The 22686-nt window shown below is 35.6% G+C and overlaps 1 protein-coding gene across 6 annotated transcripts in view; it reads right to left on the bottom strand.

The window, feature by feature from the left end:
• The window catches only part of PDE1A (phosphodiesterase 1A), a 157127-nt gene that overhangs the window by 66390 nt on the left and 68051 nt on the right, over nt 1-22686 (bottom strand). The window contains exon 1 of one of the 6 annotated variants that reach the window (XM_057411771.1): nt 17566-17823. The exons of the other annotated variants lie outside the window; for them this stretch is intronic. Coding sequence (XP_057267754.1) covers nt 17566-17621 — 56 coding nt within the window. The 5' untranslated portion in view covers nt 17622-17823. Of the gene's footprint in view, nt 1-17565; nt 17824-22686 lie in introns of those variants that run through there. 6 annotated transcript variants of the gene reach the window in all.

Genomic DNA, 22686 nt, shown 5'->3' with positions numbered 1-22686 from the left:
AAGCAGGGCCCACCTCAAACTTAGGTATAAATTCAAAGATAGATCAAATTTCTCGGAGGCCTTCCACTTGAGCTCTGAATGCATGGAGATTTCACAAACCCTCTGGGCAACCAGTTTCAATGTTTAATCAGCCTCATGGTGGATTATTTTTTCCCATTATCTGACTGGAATGTCCTTTGTGGCAACCTGTGCCCAGTGGCCCCCAACCTTTGCTGTGCACTTCCAAGAAAAGAATGTCTCTACGGTACAACTTCCCACTAGGAAGACTGACACAGATAAAATCTTTCCATAGTGCTGCTGATCAGACACTTGTCAGGTGATAATCATAAGATCTACTACAGAAATTAGAAAAATGGACTTTCAATGCAGCAAAATTAAGTGGCTTATAAAAGTATATGAATGATCTGAATATATTCAACAAACTATGCATTGAAGTGAAATAGCCACAGAGTTCAAAAGCTGACATTTCAGTAATTAAACTAACATTTCAGTAAAGGATAAATATGTCAATTTATATGACAAACTAACAAATGTTAAAGTACTCACAGGCCAGCATACTGCAAGACAAAGAAAATTGTGAAAAAGGGCAAGGAAAAGTAACAAAAAGGAATTATTTAGTACTCCAGCTGTGTCAGACCGGACTTTTATTTATTTGTTTTCTTTAATTAAATGTGATATATTGAAAACAAACATGAGAAATACCATTAGAAAGGCTGAAATGCTACTTGAAATTAGAACTAATTGTATTACCCTTCCTGTGAACTGCGCTACTAAAAAATATTAGCAACAAAAAAAAAACACAAAAACCTGTAGGGGCCACTTTCTGAAATGGATGAATGGATTGTTGGAACTGTTTCAAGGTGCAAAGAAAACTGTATGCAGAGTTAATATGACACAACATGAAAGAAAGAGATTTATAGGGAAAAAGAAACAGATTATTTCTCTCAAGATAACTGAAATCTGCATTTTAAATGCATTTTAAAAGTAGCAGCCCCAGTTTGTAAAGGAGAAAGAGACATCTGCAATTAATAAAGGGAGTGGGTGGAGAACCATCTTCTCTCATATTGGGTAAACACCACTAACATTGCTGTGGAATTAAATGCTTTTATGGACAATTCAAATGCACTTTGCTCCTGTCTATCTTTAACAGTGCCATCTGTGAAGTTACTAGGACTAGTGTTTCCCCAGTCTTGACCTCCCCATGCAGCTGATGCCTACGCACAACTGTGGGCACTAAGCTTTAATGCCCACCCAGCAACACAGGAAAGCCAGGATTAAAATAAGGATTTTCTCCTGGAGTAGCCAAAGCAGCTGTGTTCTTGGTTAACAATATCAAAACATGTTCTTGTTTAACAATGTCAAAACCACAAGTCAATTGTTTCCACCTTCCTTATTAAAATTCTCTCATGTTTGAATTAAAGTTTTGATAAATCTGCTGTAACTTTGAGGGTACCAAATTAGCTGAGGGTAGATTTTAGGTTATTTGAGAATGCTTCCTATGACAGTTTCAGTAACTACAGGAAAAAAAATGAAGATAAGGAATCAGTGATTAAAAAAGACTTTTTGCAATGTCATCATGATGAGAAAATGTTTTCCTTTATGGAAAGAAGAAAACAAGAGAATATGTTTGCAAATACTGAATAATTGTCCTAAACTGAGACTAACAAGATAAAGAAAGGTGCCAGGGGTGGGATTACTCAAAAAGGGAGGCTGCAAGGTAGAGACACACAATTTGGACAATTTAAATTTCAGATTTTAAAGATCTTTAAAGCCTCTTCTTTGTCCAAGGAGAAACAAATTACCAGTGCTTGCTGAGAATAAATGAGAGTTAAAGGTGCAGGTTAATAGTCTTCAAGAACAAGAAGAGAAAAATTCAGCCTGAAGTTAACTTTGAACCTGAGAAAAAGACCCAGTGTCTGCTTTCCCAAAGGCTGCCTTTATCTATCTGCCATCTGAGTCTCCCACCATCGAGCACTGCAAACAAACAGCTTTTTAATTTACACATGTGGACTTCACTTTAAACTGGTTTGGAAAATTTGTGCCAAAAAAAACCAGCTTTTGGCACATATCATATTAAAGGAGAAATTAAATAAGTGATAAAAAATAAACTGTAAACTAGCCCTGCTTCCTGTTGTATTTTTCAATTAATGGAAGCCACTGTTGAAGATGGACAACGAACATAGTAATTCTTTGAAAGTAAAAAACACATGCTAATACTAATTACAGAAAAATCATTATTAATATTCAACAATCATAATGACATCTTAAAAATTATCTGTGTTGGTTAAGACAACTCCAATTACAAGTTGTAAATCATTATGTTCCCGTGAACTAGTTGAGAAAAGCCTAACTGTGCCAAATGTTTTAATTCCTTGAAAACATTATGAGCAAATACTGACAATGTGTTAAAAAGTTTAAGGACAGAAAAAATATTATTCTCTGTAAACAGCTGTTTCATGTTTTATTTGAGCTATTTAGTACTTCGTAATAAAATTAAATGAATAATTTTAATCCTTATTATGCAAGTGAATTGACCTTCTAAATGAACATTATAAACTAAAAATGGGCTGGCTGATGTGTAATATGAAATTAAAAGTAAAAAGGAGACAATATGGTTAGTTACAGTTTAAATACCAGGAGTTTTTGCAAATTTTGGTGAAGTGGGGAATTTTCCTCTAAAACTATTTGGAATTAATACTGGAAGCCAGTTTTGCTACCTGCAGTGAGTCTTATAATAATCAGTTGAAAACTGTGGAGAGTAATGCTCACCCAGTAGTTCCTCATCTATCAAAGGCAGAAGTTACATCCTCACTCAAACATGAACACTAAAAATGGGAAAATACCCAGCAAGTCCAAATCATTAACAATGGGAAGTTCAGCTCATCTATTTAAAACAACCCAATCCCAGAATCCAAGTTGTTTTACATATCTACATATTTGAAATTCAGGAAGGTACCTGAATTAAGGAGAAATCCAAAATGGGAATAGCAAAACTTCTATCTTAGAAAAGTCACAACAAATAAAACACATCTCTATTTCACTTGAATTCTAAAATTCCCTACATAAATTGCCAAGATTCTAATTATTTTTATGTGAATTGGTATAAGTTGAATTTTACACTTTTCCATTAAGATGCATCTAAATACACCATTCCCTCCAATAAATACTTTATAATAATGTATATCAGAAATTAAATAGAAATGTAATAGTAAAAATAGTCCGAGATGGAATTAGAATACTGACTATGAAAAAGCAAAATTCCAGATACAGTTATAATATTTGTAATACATGGCTATGAAAGACTACATCCGATCATACAAATAGAAGAGAGATACTGGAGAAATATCCAGATTATGGTAATTCCTTTGGGTAGCCACTCTTGTTCCCCTGCTCCTACCTGCAGTTACAAAGTGGCCAGCTAACATGGCTTCCAAATGGTTAAACTTTATTTCAAGGTTTTGTTTCATTATGGTAGGTAAAAACATGCTAATACAGTCACATTTTGCCAGGCAAGGCAAGGACAGCATATCAGTGGAGAGCAAGGAACAGAACTGACAACTCTTGACTTAGACCTTGATGTATGTTTCACTTCCCTGAAACCATAAAAAATGCAGTTTCAAATGCAGTTACATAAAACTTCTTCTAATTGAAGGTGCTCTCTCTCATTTTGGATACAGAGAAATGCAAGCAAGATACATTAAATTTTCAGGGCTGCAGATGTGTTTTATGAAATCAGTTCTTAGTCACTGCCGTGTCTGAGCATATGCACAGGAAGCCTTGTGGTTGCTAAGGGTTTCACGAATCACATTCATTTCATGATTATTTTAAGCATATGAGTGGTACACACTGATCTGTAATTATGATTAAGTCATTAGAAAATAAATATTGAATATGCTGGTAATTCAGCCAAATTTTGATATACCAAAACTTCAATCCCATATTGAAGAATTAAGAAAGAAGTTATGCAGCTATATGACACACACTGATATTTACACTTTCTTACTGATAAAACTCTGCATTTTCATGGTGATAGAATTGCTTGGCTTTTCAAATATTGACCATGTTTATACAAGATGAAGTGGGTTTCCTTCAGGCAGGCATTCTCTATTAGACTTCATTTTACCTTAACTCATACTATAAATTTATCATTAAGCACCCTAATACTGTATAAATATTTAAGTCTCATTTAGTAACAGTTTCAAGTGTGTTTAAAGACTTAATCAAAATTCAGTCAAAATTCCTAAGTTTTCTGTAGCACCTAGCTTAAATCACAGAAAGCCCTGGAGTCTTACACACCTTCCAGCTGAAACCATTAACTCACACAAGTCTCACCTTTTTTTGTGTACACCCAAGAATAAAACCCATTTCAGCCAAGCTTAAAGTATCTTTCAAACTTTTCTCTTGTTCCTGCTAATGAACCATCATTAATGCTAATTTGGTTCCTCTGTTCAATTGTTTTCCAGGTTGAAGCTTAAATAAAAAAATCTTCGAACTTCAAATTAATTACTGTGTATATACATTCAGGTATTTTATCTGTCTTCTGCTAGATCTGATAAGTAACCAACTAGTCTTTCCTTACCCTAAATTCTATGACAATTTCTATAGCCCCAATGTCCATTTCCATCACCTCATATTCCCATTGCACAGTCTATGAAAACAAATATAAATAATGTACAATCTGTAGGACTGATCTGTAAATTGCAAATTATCCTTCCAATGGCTTTTGTTGAATATTTATTTTTGTCTGAACATTGAAATTAAATCTTTAAGGCTCTCCTGAATTGCATATACATTACATAGAGTGCTAGCTAAAGCTATTCATCTTAAAGTTGCTAAATACTTGAACAGTCTGTATGTCTCGAAGTCTTCATCATAATGTAGCTAAATTCACTATCAACAACAATCTGGGAAATCAAATGTAAACTCATCACCTGCCAAAAATCATGCTTGAAGATGATGAAAGACTTTCAGGACATCTTACTCGCTGAAGCAAGTAAAACACAGAAAAAGCACATACTCCTTAGCCATTTAAAAAGCTTTATTTTTCCTGAAGACAGCAGCTTTGAGGACAGTGATTGAAGAAGCTGCTAAAAGACAGAGCTTAAACCTCAAAATTTTCCAAAGTAGTCCACCCATTATTAAAAAAATTAAAACAAAAAGATTCCATGGCAGAAGAATATTTGTAAATAGATTACCTCACACTCACATTTGAGTGCTAGCTCTACATGACAGCAAAATACTTGTATCCAAACTTCTGTGCCTCTGGAAATCATCAGGCCACTGGACCTGATACATCTCACTGCTTCAGAGGAACTCTCTTAGCCCCACCTTACAGTTCCCAGTCATCACAACTGCATCTCCCATACTTGTAAGAAACACCATGACCTACTTCTGCCTCAGGGATGGTCAGAGAGTCATGGGAGATGTTTGCTGTTTTAAAGGCATTCCTCCTAGAAGGCATTTCTCCAGTTTAAAGTGTTATGTCACAATCCCTCTTCCCTTCACACAACCCAGATGTTTTTAATATGATTGTGATGCACTAATTATTTGATCTCATGATAAAACCAAGCAAATGGAGTCTTTCTTGTCAGCAACTAGATAAATTAAATGGTCTTAAAATGTTTTTCTTCTCCCTCTCATGTTCCTTCTGTTGCCACTAACATGCAGTGGCATCTTACCAACTTATCAATTATCACAAAATGATAAGGGTTTGAAAATGGATCTTTCGTTACCTTTCTTTTATTCTCTTTCTCCTCTTATTCACCCTGAAGTCATTGGTATACCCATCCTGAATCAATGTGCTGAGCATGTCCTTCATCCCTTAGGACCAAAAACTCTGGTTTGAAGAATGTTGATACTCATCCTTTGAAAACTGCATGCAAATTATTAGAAAGTCCTTATAAAAACACTAAGAACAAGCTATCATGTAAAAAGTCAACTGATGTTCTTTCATTTAAGACTGCATTAACCATAACTGGCAACTTTGTACGGAAAATTTTTTATAGACTACTACTAAGAATTTATGTTACTGTCATTGTGAAGGATTTTGAAAGCCTTTTTGGTGCAATTTATGCAGCTCTTAAGGACAGAAGATTGGTAAGTGTTCTGCACTAAAAATATCATTATTGCCCAATGATCAAATAATCTTCATCTATGACACTTATCATCCTTTACGTATCCTTTTCTCTACTTGATTAAGTCACATATGAGCAAACAGCCCAGGAAATGTCCTTCATTAATAGTAAAATAATGACACATTGTTCTGTAATTTCTCTGTGGAATCAAAACTACATTACATACTATATATTCTGTATATAATTACTATTTTGATTTCCCCAAGATAGAAATTAGACTCAGGACAGAATTTCCTTGCTGCACACCACAGGTCAACAGATATAAATGTTCAGACATGGTGCCACAGCTATCTCTCTGTGCCCCATTTCATCCCTTTCTGTAGAAATTATGCCCACCTCCATGACTGACAGTACAAGTGTTTGTGTAACAATATGTCTCCAACCTGGTACTGCCAAAACAATCTGATTCACTACCCAGATATTTTGTACAATCATGGAATGGTTTGGGTTGGAAGGGACCTTAAAGATGATCTAGTTTCAACTCTCCTGCCATTGGCACTGCACCTTCCACTAGAAGGGAACTGTTTCCACAGAATAAGATTAGGGGTCATGTGTATGTGCAGTTATGCTGCCAGAAGAATCAGGGTAATTGGTTTAGCTGGCCTAACAAGTCAAGATAAGAACCAAGATATAATTATGCAACTTCAATCCAACCTCTGTCATTTGGTTTAGAAGTCCTCCTTTCCTGCTTATAATTAAACACATGAAGCACCAGAATATAAGTTATACTTTTAATATATAATCACACCTTCCAGATGGGATGACAGAGCCAATTTATCTCAAATTTTGGTTTGTATCATGGGTTCTGAGGAACAAAGTACAGATCTCTATTTGTTGGGATAAAATTGTGAAATGTAGAAAATACAAATATTTGCAATATGAACTATTGCAGACTATTGAATAAAATGTTAAAATTATTTAAGAGTTACCTTAGTTTGCCTAAAATGTAGAAAAAATACCACCACCTTAATTCAGATGTCTTTCTTACTGAATAGCTAACAGCTTCAACAGATCTATTTTCACTAAAGGAATTTTTCATTCAAAAGACAGCAAGACATAAATGCTTTAGCACAACAGCTGTAGTGATTACAGTACAATTTTGCTGTAAAATCATTACCATCTCAGTGGTTCTGAAGAAAGGCTATAGTACATATAATGTGTATGACAGTGTAAAAATATAAATTGGGCTTTTATTTAAATTTGCAATACTTCAATTAAAATTAAGAAAAAAAAGAAAAAAAATCAGGAGATGCTAGAATCCAGCCCTCTGTTAGGTGTGAAACTAACTTCTAGCATTTGGAATTGTTAAAAATAAATGTTCTGCTGAAGATTTGCCAAATCAAAGTATTTCAAAGTAGGTCTTGGTAATGAGAAGTAGAACATTAGAAAAACTTAAACACACTTGAAAGCTATATAAATGTTTAAAAGAGGAAAGAATCAAGTGGGTAAAATTTACCCCTATATTCTTTAATAATGATCATAAATAGGATTAAATGTAACATGACCATTGTTATTTATACATGTCAGCTTGATCTAGGATTTGTCCAAATGAGAGACTAAATTTGAATCAAGGTCAGGTAAGGAACTGAAATCCACTATCTGTCCTTGAATAGCTCCATCTTTGAATACTTCAGGGTGAGTGGAATTAAACAGAAACAAGTCCCTGGCCTACATCAGGAAAAATATTTCTAAAAAAAAGTTAACAATATCATATTAAACCCATTATTTAGCACATGGTACAGCTGGGCTGTGTGTATATTGGCTTTTATTCTGGAAAAAGTTGTGACAGGAATTGCAAAAACAAATAAAAAAATCATTTGTTGTCAATGCCTCATATCCAGCTGCCATTTTCATCAGACTGCAAAGTGCATGGTACCTCTGTATTCAGGGTTCACAACTTGTAGGAGTAGATTAGAGGCCATTCCTTAGTTGCTGGTGTTTCCTTGGCCTTAACTCATGCTATCCGTAAGTTTCCCTTACTCCTTCCACATTTAATATAAACAGACTGATGGGCTGTGACAGTATTATGCAGAAAGTAGCAAACTGCAGACTTGCTCTAATCTAGAGGACTCCACGATGGAACAGACTACTATCCTTACCACAGAATTGCCTAGGTTTCTCTGTCTCCGTTCTACACTTAGGGCTTTGATGAGTTTGCATCTTCGTTCTTACATGTGGAGGGCTTTAACTCATATCTCACAAAGGGCTTTAACTCATATGTCCTGATAAGATATACTTACCCCAACTACTGTTCACATTTTCTTGCCTGACTTGAAAACATGCTATTAAACCACACAATTATCAGCCTATTCACTAAAAAGTGACAATATTTTCATAGCTTCTAATTTGTCGGTGTTTCAGGTTTGAAATAAAGCATCCCTCAGAAGGCGTACTCCAGAATCTGTCATCAAAAGTGTTACTTTTGTTTAAACTGAGAAAATCTAGCAAACATAGACTGTAATTCACCTCCAAGATATTATGTTAAGCTTCTATTGCTCATAATACATGTAGATGACTGTAATTTGCCTGTTTGTTCACAATTTACACATATAAGTAGGCTAGATTGGAAGTTCAGAACTTAATGCTCAAACTGATCATGACAATATTCAGAGAATATTCATGATCAGAATAACATGGAATACACTTGTTCATCGAGAATTCTGGAGAATACATTTTATTTAACGTTTCCATATCTCCCGGTGAAAGAAAACATACACAAAAATATCTCTCAGCCCAAATGGATTACAGCAGAATTTGTCAGAATGTGTAGTTTCCTACAGAAGAGATACATTTGCTTCTTTTCATTCATTTCATGCTTTCATTTCAGAAAGAATGTTCTTTCATTAATTAACACTCAGTTCTAAGGAGCTACACCATTGTACAACTGGCCCTGCTAACTAGAGCATCAGATCCAGCATCCTTTCCTAAGGCAAAGTACAAAAAGCACCTCTTGTGCTCTTATAGCAAAAAAACCCAAACTCCACACTGAAAATAATTCTCAGGCTTTATGTCCAACATAATGACCATCTTAGTTGCTAAATGATACACTGCTCCATTATTTACAAAAAAAAAAAAGTCCTACACTGATTTCAAAATGAACAACATAACTAAATTCATCCAGCTACATTTAATTACTTGTGAAATTGCTTAGAAATGTTCTGTTTATTATCTATATAAATACTATACCAGAAAGTGCTTTCAGCTGGAAAATTACTGGGCTTCTACGCAAGCAGTGGTTTATATGACAATTTCAAAATCAGCTTTTAATATCATAAAATTCTGTTCTTAATGTCTGTGCCTTTCTAGAACTCAGAAATTAAAATCTGACTTCTTCAAAGTGATGACAGAAAAACATCGCTAAATGTCCTTTTCTAGGGACATGAATTCTAACCTGAAAAGTGCAGCTCTCTTATGGTCATGACTAATGTAATTGCTAAATTGTGCTTCATTTTTCATAGCTCTACTGAATGAATCACTGTCCTTTACGCTTTCAAGTCAGAACCTGTCTACATTTTAATTTCAAACCAGAAAACAAGTAAATTCTTGATACAGTGTTACAAGATAATGTTTGTTTACACACTTACTAAGGATTTAGGAAAAGCTTGTGTGTATAGAAAATCAAAATAAGAAGTAAACCAGTCTGTTAGAAAGTGTAACTACATACTGTGATTTCCCTGTCATATTCTCAAATTATACACTGATTTGTTTTCCATTGCTTTTCAGATTTTCCTATTGCAGCATATTTTTAATTGGAATCCTCAGTTTTGAAATCACATTATTCACTTTAATCTAAAGCACTATTCAGAGAAGTAAACCAGTAATTTGCCCAAGAAAAACAAGCCACAGGGAAATAATACAGCAAAGTATACAAGAGTTAAATTTCAGAAAATTAATGCAAGTTAGAAAGTGCCTTGTTCAGTAGTCTCCTATCTATGTATTGCTTTCAACTGCAGATACCAACATAATGTCTTCAGTATACAATGCAGGATGTTCTTGAATGGGATAATGGTGAAAGGACTACAAAGTGCAACACCAATTAACAGTTCAGTTCTAGAGAATGTGGTTTCGCATGTGTGCTTTGATCAAGCAAACCACAAAAATAACCCCTCAAGGTTAATAAGGGTTTGATTGTGATCACTGGGATAAAAAGTCTGTAAGATTTTATTGCCATTACAGGTTAAGAATAGTCACAATAGAGTGCAATTGCGCTCTGGAAAGATAATGTGAAGCTGACAGTGAATCAGATGAATATCAAATGTTTGGATAGCCACCATCCTTTTCTAGGTCAGCAAATGACAGTATCTATGATCTTACATGGCTTGAATATCCAAGGTCAGGACCCTGGTTGGCTATCTGCTATACACCGTTCAATAACACTAGATTTGACCATACTAGGATGTGAGTCTTCTAAGATATTTTATATCTGTCTCAGCTCATTTCTCTGGAGTTTGGGGTTTTCTTAATGCTACATTTTATGATAGTTGATTACTAGAAATCCAGCTGTAAGGAACGTTAAAGGAACTTGTGGACTCTAAGCAATTTTTAAGTTGATTCAAGGATGCAATTTTGAAAGATGTGTGAGATTTCAGTGTTAACATTGGCCAGATATTTCCATTTCATGCAGTGATGCACACATGAAGAAAAAGAAAGAAAAACATGACCACATTTCCTACCATAGCAAGGATACATCTCAAAATAAAAAAAAAAAACAGTCATGGAAAAGCAAAAGCCTTCTAAAACACTCAATTGGAAGGTAAATGCATAGCCAAAAACTTTGCTCCAGCTTGTTAACAACTGGTAGTGCTAAAGTTGTTAGAGGTATTCCCATACATAATAAATGAAATATATATTGAAGTAGAGAAGGTGCACTTACCATGAGGCTGAGGGATCAAATCAAGTAATGAAGAGTTTTAAATCTGGCTTTTTAACATTTAAGGCAAATGCAACAGTTGTTCAAAGATGGATTTGCTTCCTTTTTAGGAAACCTGTGTTGAATGTCTGACTGATTAACTGAGAGTATACAAAAAAGTCAGGTTAAAGCCCTCCTCTGCCATAGTCAGCCAAGGAATATGAATGAAATGCGAAGCCAGAGTAGACACACTGACATTTAATACAGTAACTAAAAAAGCAAAAATATTCATGTATTTTTATGAAGAAACTTGCCCAAGGCTCAATAAAATGAAATTGAAGTGAGACACGTGGGAACGGCTAACAGTAACAAGCAGGTGTACATATGCCCTAAAGAAAAAGACATGCCATAGCTGTTCAGGTAATAGGGGACTATAAGTATTTTGTATAATTTTTCTATCTCCAGGTTTTATTATCTTTTAAATTTGCTGTCTGACAAATGTGATTCTAACTTTGCGTAGATCAATATATACCTTAAAATACTGCTAATATCTACTGCTGGATACATGTTAATGTATTTTATATGAAGAGGAAATGAAAGCAAAATAAATGTAATAATTTTCCTCCTGTAGATCCTAGATCAGGTATTAAAGAAAGACATTTGTATTACAGTGAATCGGATTTAATGTGAAGTTAATCCAGGGAGTAATTTAAAGTATGCTTTGCAATAAAATCACTGTTTTCTACTCTTGTTTTCAAAATGTACCAGTACATAGTTAATCTCATACTCTTCTGGAATACTCTTACTAAATTTCAAACAGGAGCACCATTAAATGAACAAACACAATCCAGCAGAGTAAGATATTCTTACAGTACAAAGAATAAACCCTTTCAAAATTGATATCATGAAATGACATTAACTCTCAAAGAAGATTAATCAAAAGAAGAACTAACTATTTTGTGTTAATGGAGTTGGAGGCACTTACTCAACCACAGCTATTCTGCTAGATCCTGATATATTAAAAAAAGATCTTGGCACCTCAACCACAAACATGATTACAGAAATGACATAAAAATTTACTAAACTTTCACAACCTCATTTGTCTGACATGGATTTAAATTATTTTTTTAAGTAGGAGGAATAAATTAATTCCACTCACAGGCAGAATAGCTTGACAGGCAGATACATATTTGATCAGAGATTGATGTGAGCCCCCAAATCTGACAGCATATCATTTAATCATGGGAATAATTCCTCCTCATGAGGTGGATTTCTGAGTTTTGCCCTTGTGGCTTATCACCTCTGGTTACAACCAGACTGTCCTAACATTTTAAGGCTGAAAATGCAGGCTGCAATTCTTTTGCATTAATTACCTTAACCTCACAAGTCTAACTGCATTGTTCACCACCAGAGTCTTTTGTTTCAGAAGCCTGTGAAAGCTGCTGAGTAGAGTGAGATCAGTACTCATTTTTCAGTTTATCCCAAACATACATAAATACAAGTGCAAAGATTACAGCAATAAAACCTGTATCTTTTCTTCTGTTTTGCTATTCATCTTTCCATTCATTCCAGGTTGCCCTCCACCTCCGAGCAAACACCGGCATTTGCCTGCTCTCTCTATGTATTCCTGCCAGGGCTCATAGATGCCCACGGTCCACTTTGATGTTCTAATCGTGATCCTTAACCTTTTTAACGTCCCCTCTAATCTTGGGGCCAAGCATGTGAAAAACAACCTTTCCCCCTGTAGGCTTTCCTTGACTTAGGTCGCTCAACGTTTTGGCTCTAAACTGATCCTGGTCCTTTCCAGTTTTGTTTCATGGTGTTTGGTTTTGTTTGTTGTATTTTGCTTCGGGTTGTTTTTTATTTTTCCTGCCATTCAACTCCCTTCCCTCAAACAGAAACACCAAAGAGGTGAACTAAGGAGTTCATTGAGAGGGCATTTTCCCTCACCTTGCCTTTCATCTACTACACATAACTGTATAGCTCCCATAGTGATGAATTTTCTTAATACGCAGATCCATTTTAAGTTTAGATGCATGATTTGATCAAACCTTTTCAAATGTTTATCTACAACAATATGAAAGGAATACACTTTCAAGTATACAACACTAGAGTCACTAGGCAAGGCAGCTTCCTACAGCATATTTTCATGAGTCCTGTTCTAAATGGGAAAGATGGACTCCTTTGAAAATCCTGAGCATGAACAGAACTATGCTGGTATCCCCCAGAGCCAAGGAAGCAGGCAACTGAGCCAAGTAAATGGTGTCAGCAAGGTGGGACTCTGGGATTCGCAAGACAGAACAGTTCTCCCACACGTAGAGGAAGGATTCATTACACAAGCATTTTGTCAAACACCACAAGTACCACGCTGTCTCTTACTATATTCACATCTACATATCCTGATAACTGCAACTGTGACTTAGCACTAAACTTCATTGAGAACAACCTTTCCTTTCCTCACTGCTGGTTTTGTTACATACCAAAAATTGACTTGATCAGGATAGGTGGTTTCTGTTGCAATGCTGGGTTTTGGGGATTTTTTTCAGCAATGTAGCTTCTTATAAGCTTCAATTATAAATTACTTACATGGCAGAATGATTTTGATATGGCATGGAATATTCTGAGAGGAAAACATATAATCTTTAACAAAATAATTATTTGATTTTGCAATCATTTTAAGCATACTCCATTTAACTCCACCAGATTTCTACAAGCACAAAGCTTAAAATACATGTCTTAAACTACTAATTTTAGGTGTCTTATGAAGCACCCAAATTTTCCTTTCTTTGGTTGTGGTGAAACAAATGCTACCTTAAGCATCACTGTGTTTTCTAGTAGCATCCCTTATAACTACTGTAAATTTAAGACATGTTAGGCCTAGGTCTGGTTTGGAAATTGTAATTTACTTTTTCTTGATTTGCTCCAATATTTTCTTGTGATGAATAAGGCAGTTTTTGAGTTGCCTTTCTGAATCTTGTCAGCACTTCTCAATCCCACGTTTGTAAAACTGTGGCACTTCTCCAAAACATATTGTCTCATAAATCTTATTTAAACAGAAAAGTCTTTAAACACTGTTTTGTGGACCTACAGCAGTGAATGAACATGGAAACTTTTCTTTTATAAATAGGATTATAGGAACCCCATAAAAGTCAGTTAAGAGGTTTTTCAGACCTTTTTGGAGATTTTGAGTTTTAAAAAGAAACTAAGATAAATATATAACGATAATCCTATTCACAACACCTATAGAATCTCTATTTATGAGACCTGTCATTGCATTTAACTAGCTGCTCATAATTATTAGAAAGATAAACAGTGTTGTAAGATGGAGTCATGATAGTACATTCTCTCTATTAATAAAAATTTTTCCCTGCAGTTCCCCTGCTGTCGGATTAGATGGTATAATTACATGACCTGTCAGATCATTTACACCATCCTCCTATAAAACTGGACTGGTTTTATTTAACTGCTTGATTTAGCTATCATTTTAAAATTTAAAATGAGAACGTCTAATTTTGTAGTAATCACAGTAAATGGATATGTTACAGTGGTTCCCCTAAAGTCACGTGTTCTATTCCACATTCAGATTTGACACAATCTCAGTATTTGACATTTATGTTTACATTTATTGCTACAGGCAGAATAGCAACAGAGTAAACAAAAGTACAAGAACTTCCCCAGAACTTTCAATATATCCCAAAAAAGAACACAAAAAAATCTACTTCTGAATAGTATAGAGTTTATCAAGCAGGCTGCAAGTATGGATGTTTCTCTCAACCAAAATTTCACTGAAAATTATACAGTATCAGAAAAGCTTTGGGGTTTCAATAATTGGCACTTTCTCATGAAAAGCAAGCCTGTGTTTTGTCAAAAAGCTCTTATCAGTAGAGCACAGAACAGTGGAAGCATTTTGCAGTCACTTCACTTTTTTTTGAATGTTCACAGTGGTACACAACAGAACAGCTTTATGTCTTCAGCAGTTGATTCTCACATGCATCAGCTTCTAGGCCATCTGATAAGGATTGTTCTGCTTCTCTAAATCAGTAAAAGTACATTAAACCACTGCTCAGCTGACGTAATTACATATCAGCCAATTCCTGTATTTCTTTTTTATCAGGGGAACTCTCAGCAGCCCAACAACAAATGACAGTCCAGTCCTAGTTCCTAGTCTCAGTGATTCCAGAATCTGGTTTCTCATGGCCACTCAGAGAAGGAGGAACAAAAATCATAAATCTAACAATTCATAAGGAAAAGAAGCAACCTATTAATTTCCCACTCATGTTCCTTTTAACAAATATAAATCTCCTCTTATCACTAATCAATAAATCATTATCAACAATATTTTCAAGCACTGTGGACATGTTTTCAGCTCCAACAAAGGGTGATAAATACTGCATTTTAAGATCAGACCACTTAGAGCTATTTACACATAAATACACATATCACACTACCTAAACTAGCTCCACTTCCAACAGAATAGGAATAATTATCCACTTCCATCAATAGATTCAAACTTTAATCTAGTGACCCAGTTGACTCTATGAAACCAGGTAGACTGGACGCTTAATTGCCACCTTTCTGGAATAGGAGAGACGTTTGTGCAGGAGACTTTTGTCTTGTGCTAAAGTACCTGATCTAAACATTGGTCACGCCAACTCATTTGGGTTTCTGCATTCTATGCCTCTTGCCAGGAGCAGCAATTAATATTAGTTGCTATATTTAGCAGGTTTTGATGCCATATTACCAATGTATGTTTAGAAGACAGATTTTCTGAACTGGATTATCGAATGCATGGAAAAAAAATAAAGGTTCTGGAGAACTAAAGCATACTGCATCTACTGTACAGAAATTTTAAAAGTTCCTTAAGAGCAGAATGTAGATTTTTGTTCCTGTTTTGTTCAGTCATTTTTGACAGAATGACAGAAAATTTCAGCTTCAGTTCTTTGTCTCTAGAGAGACACATATCAACTGAAAATATCTATACGTGTCAGAAAGAAACACTAGTAAACTACTTGAAGAATCATAACTGGCATGACAAAAGATCCCTTTAACCAGCCTATCAACACAGATAGCTGGGCATTGGTATCATCTGGAGAGGTCATGTAGCTGAAAATCACTAGGATCTGTCCAAGCAAAAAGAAAATAAATATGGAAAACTACTGCCACAGGAAATGAATACTTTTCACCTCTTTTCTTTGAGATATATTTCTATGTATCACTGTACAGGGAGCACTTCCAAGGAATTGCATATACCTGAAGTACTGAAGGAAGTGGCTTCCTCCCATGACCCAGCAGTGCCAGATGTTGCTTTGCTGCCTGAATGTTTTCTCAATCTGGGTCAAAGGAAAGGAGCCAATCTACAGAGCAAGCCGGTCTGTCTTCAGGTTTGAGGTTTGGCATAAGTTTCAGCTCTGATAGCATGTTAAAATTTCAATTAATAAAAAACCTTCAATTAGACTTGGAAAAGTATTGACAAAATGGGTGATCAACCTTAGATATGGTAAAGGAAAAAGAAAAGCAGCATTCATAATAAAACTATGACATACCACAACTGCTGCCAATACCCATCTCAAGCAAGGAAATGTCTAAGCAATAACAGAAAGGTCACTTTAATATTGCTTTTGATCTGAATCCTCAGAACTTAAAGCCATGCAGCCAGTTTGGTCGTCAACATTTGCTTGTCTGAAATAGAAGGAAAATCAATAAAGGCATGCAAAGATGAAGAGGGTTAAAAGCCAATTAAATGTATATAGAATACACCAAGAGAGACAATTTTCCATTTCCATCAGCAAAAAAAACATATCAGCCTCTTTAAAGAGGCCAGTGCATATAAATAATGTAGCTGCTTAGGTCATCTGCAAAGCTTTCTATATAGTAAAGAACTGAATTATGGTTTCCTGTTCCATTATTTGTTGTCTTTGGTCACTACCCAGGTGTATGGAAAAGTTTTAAAAGTAATGTTTATCACTAAAAAAAGAAAATTCTTGAGAGCTACAAACTGGTTAGCTTCTTTAGCAGGAAGAAGAGGATTTGCTTAATGTTGTTCTGGCACACGAAACATAAATCTGGTCTCAGAGAGAGATGCTATATAATCTAGTCTTTTGCTTCTTTCACAAACTGTACGCTGCCAGAATTGACAGAAGATTTTACAAACCTTAAATTGCAAAGCCTTCTGCGTAAATACACATGTTCGTTTTTAGTTATTAGCTCTAAAAGTTGTTGGGCTTTGCTCCTTTAATACTGTGACCAACACAAATTTTGAATGGTCTGTCATTTATCAAAGTTCCCATCGAGAACAGCTGCTGCATAGCCAGAACTGGGGACTGGAGAGCTCAGTCATGCACATTTCACCCACAGCAGTAAGCAATTATGTGTATAAGCAGTTCCATTAGCATCAAGAGGGAGAAACGTAATTACAGATTTGTACAACTTGGCCTCAGAACAAAAACAAAAACAAAACCAGGAGCTTAATTTCTGATCAGTCATCTTATACATTAAATATACATTATGCCCAGAAAGAATAGGCTCAAATCAGTTATCTAAACAGGCATATTGCACCATTGGAGATGCCCTGGAGTATCTCACCTGGTCCCCAGCTGCTGCTCCAGAAGAGCACAGGTGTCGTGCAGGTCCTGTGTCATATCTGCCAGCCCCTGGGTGGATGCCTCAAACACCCTTAGGTGTCTCAAATGGCACTAGATGCCTGTATTTGAGTGACTGATGCAAGCCTAACCTGTCATTTCTTTACAGGTTATGCAGATATATGCTCCTTCAGACAGCAGATATTCAGATCAGAAATCACTGAAATCTACTTGAAGATAAACAGGAGAAGGGTTACATTTCTTCAGAGACAGAGAGTGTGTGGGATGGTGCTACTGCTGCAGTATGACATAAAAAGCCTGGTCTCGTACATGTGTTGTGAGGATAACAGAAAAAAAAGAGAAAGCCAGAGAGACAGAGACATAGAAAACACATGTATACTGCAGTCTTCTGAGATGCTGGGAGTACAATTATCCCTTGTTTTGTATGAATTTTCACCTTTTGCAATTGATTATAACCTGATTTAACAAAGGTGGCCTCATCATTTACTACCGTGCTCAGGTTTTACTTTGCTACTCAGTCAAGCGTGACACCCAAGTGACATGCATAGGAAAAAAACATACATTCTTAACACCAAAATATTTTTACACCACCAGCATGGTATTATAGGAGCACAGATTAAATCCATCTCTGCTGCTGGTAAGGGTTCATCCATTAAAATGCATTAAAACCCATCAAACAAAATATATGGTAATTTTTTACTGTTCTCTTTTGAGATGAACTATGCTCTGTAGTCCTAGCTTGGACTCTGTGCTCCTAATCCAATCTGTTAGTTACTAGGTCTGATTATCAGGTTACCCAGGGAACATGTGAGTGCGCCAGTATAAGGATTTTCCTCCTCCCTTTTCCTGTCTCCCAGTATTAAATCTTCCCAGCCACCCATCTTGCCTCTCCAAACTGAGGACACACACTGTGGTTTCCCTAGGGAGACACTGGCTGAGATTCTTTTTTCTCAGTCATCTGTGTGAGATGGTACTGAATGATTGTTCAAATGGATCAACCAGAATATCCTGGCTGGATTTAGTGAATCTCCATTTTATGCATTCCTACTCTAACTAGAACTACAGGGAATTCATATAGTTTATCTGAGGGGAAGTATGTGTCTTAGTTCTCTTTAGCTCCACTGTATCATTTTTACAAAATTATAGACTATAATTTATGCACAATACTTTATACCACAGGCCAATAAAAGGAATTTCTTAAACCAATCAAAGGAACTTTCCTAGGCAGTTTCTGCATGTAGAATTTACAGCAGAATTCAACAGTCCTTCTATTTGCCATGATCATGGGACAAATACCATCCTTGAAGGGATGAGGAATAATACTTATGACCTTTCCATTTCATGAGGTTCTGAAAATCATTAGAAATGCATGAATACATTGTGCAGGTATGAATGGATTCATGCCCACTGTACATAATATCCTTGTATATAAACTTTTAGTATCTTTTTTTGAAAGAAAACAGAATTTCTAATATAATGCCGTTTTATCTGTGGAAGGAAAACATCTATGGTGTGTATGCAATTAATTTAGTAGCTTTATATGCTCAAGTTGAGACATTATTCTGGATTTGAGGTTTTCATTGAAGAAGAAAACAGTTCTGTTTTACCACTACTCACTCAACACTGCAAAAAGTGAATCAACTGTCTCAGAGTGCTTTAGAGAGCTTCCAGCCACTAGAAGTTATTTGACTTTGCTTCTGGCCTGCGTCACTACTATTACCATATAGAAGAAGTTTTCTCCTAAAAAGTCATTACAAAAGTAATATAAATAAACACATCCTTCTGTTTTTATATAATCTATTCCACTAAAATTAGACTAATTGCTCTGTTTTTTAGGAAACCATCTAAACATAAATGCTCTGCCTCATAGACCCATAACAGGTCTAAGAGATAGAGCAAAATGCTGGCCTGGCAATAATTCAGACACCCACTTCAGCTCTTTTAAAATCCCAGTGATCCTTTCATATTTCTTTCACATTTAAAGATGTCAGAAATGCCACGGGTCCCAGGCAGCACAGCATCTGGGGCAACTGCGTAGTAGAGATCTGAACATGACTGTCCCAATGCTGAGAAAGAAATAAATTTAGCCTGCACTTCTGAGAACACTTGAACTGGCTCTGCTGAAAATGTATAATTGTAATATTTAAATATTCCAAGGGAAAGAAGTCCTTCTGTTAAATCAGAAAGCCTCATTTGTGAACAATGGAAAATACTATGAAACGGTACTTTTCAAACGGTGCCAGCTATTTTGCTGCAGAATTGCACAGCACACCATATCACGTCACTGAAGACTAAAATAAAACCTTCCCAGAAACTCAAGTGCCCTATAATACTAATTTTAAGAGATTCCAAAGTTATTCCAAGCAAATGGTTTTATCTAAATTTGGCTATTAATTCCTATAGTCAAGCTGATTTTGAAAAAGACTGTATGTTTGGGTAAACATGAGAAATGACATGGAACAACATGTTTTCCTCTGTGCACCACATGAGCTGTATCTCACTGAATGCCAGCTGAAAAGTAGAGCTAAAGGCTAAGAGGACATTCTTTTCTTCACTTGTGATTCTGACTTTGCACCAATCTTAGTAATTATACAAAGGCTTCTTAGCCACTCAGTGACCTCAGAAGAAGATTCTCCATAGCAATATGTGTCTGAATGTATTTTTGAAAGATTAGAAACATTTGTCAGCTGTAAGACCATACCTTTCATTGTCCAAAATACTTGAGTGTTCTCACCAGTCAAAAAGCCCCAAATAAGATCTATGGGTCTCACCGTTTTTATGTCAGGGCTCATACATCAGTCTGGCATATTAATTGTATTACAGCTTTGCTTACGTACTTAATGCTACTGGCATTACCAAAATTTTGTCATATAACAGGTACCAAAAGAAAAGAATAAGATAGAAAAAGAACTGGTGCATCAGCAGAGGAGTATAATCGTAGTAAAACTGTTTTCAACTCCCTGACTCTTCCTGACTAATTAATACGGAAAACCTGGAGAAGAAAACAAACAAACAAATGTGGTTTTTAGTTTTACTTTACTCCTTAATGTTTTGCCTTTTCTTTAAAATGCAGCAGCTCAAGTAGCCCAAGTGAGACAAAGTCACTTCTCAATGTAAAGGACTTTGAAGGATATGAAACGTACATGGCAATAATCCTATTGGAAACTATGGTATATTTTCATTCAATATATTTATAATATTGAAAAATAAGATAGGTAAGACACATATAACCATCGATGTGTCATAAATCTGTGAAGTCAATATTTCACTTTAAGAAAATTATCTTCACTACCTTTTGTAATTCTTAAGGACAGATGATTCTGGACTGCCAGAAACCATCATCAGTCTGGCAAAGAAGTATTGATTTTCAGCTGCATCATATTCAACATGATGACATGGCAGTGCTTCAGTTCTCAACAAATTCATGACAATAATGATAACTCTCCAATATTGTAAAATTCAAATTACACTCATGAAAGCTGGGGTCATTTGAATATATGTGCACATACAGAGCTAGAGACTGGAGACCATTCCAAGCAACATATAGCTGTGCAACTCAGTGATCCTGTTACCAAATTGACTTTTTTCTTAGTAAAATAAACAAGGATAGCAGTTTGGGATTTTTTCCATCTACAAACCATTTTATGAGTGGTATGCTCAAAAACACGATAATGTTTAACATTTCATTTTTCTCAAAACACATGAGAATAATTATCTGATGTTTTTCTTCCACAGGATGAGATAAATACCTCAGTATCATTAAATGACACACATCCTAATTTTGTTGACTCTCCCTTTCTGTATTTGTCTCTTGTTATACAACGATTGAATTCTCATCACCAATTCTACTGCTTCTTAGCGAACAGAAACACTAAGGCAAAATTATTATTATTTATCAAGTACTTAAACAGGTTGCCATATTTTGAGTTAGATGTTCTGAGATGTATCATTGCCAAGATTTACTTTCATAATGTAAAAAGTGCTTTTGTTATGCAGAAATAAAACTGCTCTTAATGCCAGTGGGAGAGAAGCCACATGTAATGTTGCAAAACCTCTGAGAAAGAGTGTCTCTTTGATGACAAACAGGACAAACAGCTCTGCAGCAGAGAATGAATGGATGGTGTTTCCTATGCACAGTATTTACAGTTTTTACAATTATTTACTGCTAATCTCAGAAGCATTCTTAAGACATACTTTTAAAAACATTTACTTTTTTCTTAGGATTTACATGCCAGTGATACAAACCCCAACTGAAAGGTACTGATGAAAAAAACACTGATTATTTAGCTACATTTTTCTTTTGAAAAGTCTCCACAATTTATTGCTCTCGAATCTTGTCCCCATCTATAAATAAACTCCACAGAACTAAACTGTAATATGCGTCTTATTTCAGTAAAATCTTGAAAAGTTTTTGTACTTAAAATATGATACTTTTCAGCTCAGTTAAGAACTCCTGTGATGACTGCTTGTCCAAAATCCTCATCTGCCATGCAGATGGGGAAAAATCCACCCACAAGCAATGATAAAGGCATATGGAAGCCAGTAGTGGGAGAAGTAGTTTCCTGAAACTATCAGAAGTCCTCCATATACCTAAGGAGGAACAGCTGAAGTAGTGACAGGCAGATGCCTCTTGCCTTATTTTCTCTAATTCAGTCTGCCCAGATGCTATTTCCTGCTATTTCAGAGGTGTATATTGCTTGACAGAGAAGTTCAAATGTACAATTCAGATTTCCTGTTTTCCTGATGTGTAAAGTGAATTAGTTATCAGCAAACAAAAGACAGAATTAGTCCTTTAATCAGCAGGCTATCTAAGCATGCGTATAAAGTCATGACCAGCACACTTAAGCCAACAGCGTACTTCCATGGTTAGACTTCACAGATTTGAGTGTCAGAACAGATAGCTGAGCTCACCTATTCTTGTGCATAAAATTCTGCAGCTGCTCTTGCTCAAGCTAAACAATGATCACCAGCAATTTCCAGCCTGCTTCCCCTCCCCCTGATATTTTTCAAGAAGAGATACCACATGGATTTTCTTGGTTACTTTCTGCAGACCCCTGGGAGTCACATCACAGAACCTCGCCAGCTACTGACCACAGGCTGCAAT

Source organism: Pezoporus wallicus, unplaced genomic scaffold, assembly GCF_028554395.1.
Source record: "Pezoporus wallicus isolate ANWC-B61680 ecotype Strahan unplaced genomic scaffold, APGP_CSIRO_Pwel_v1 contig_6732, whole genome shotgun sequence".
Taxonomy (NCBI): domain Eukaryota; kingdom Metazoa; phylum Chordata; class Aves; order Psittaciformes; family Psittacidae; genus Pezoporus; species Pezoporus wallicus.
This window is presented reverse-complemented; position numbering and strand designations above follow the sequence as displayed.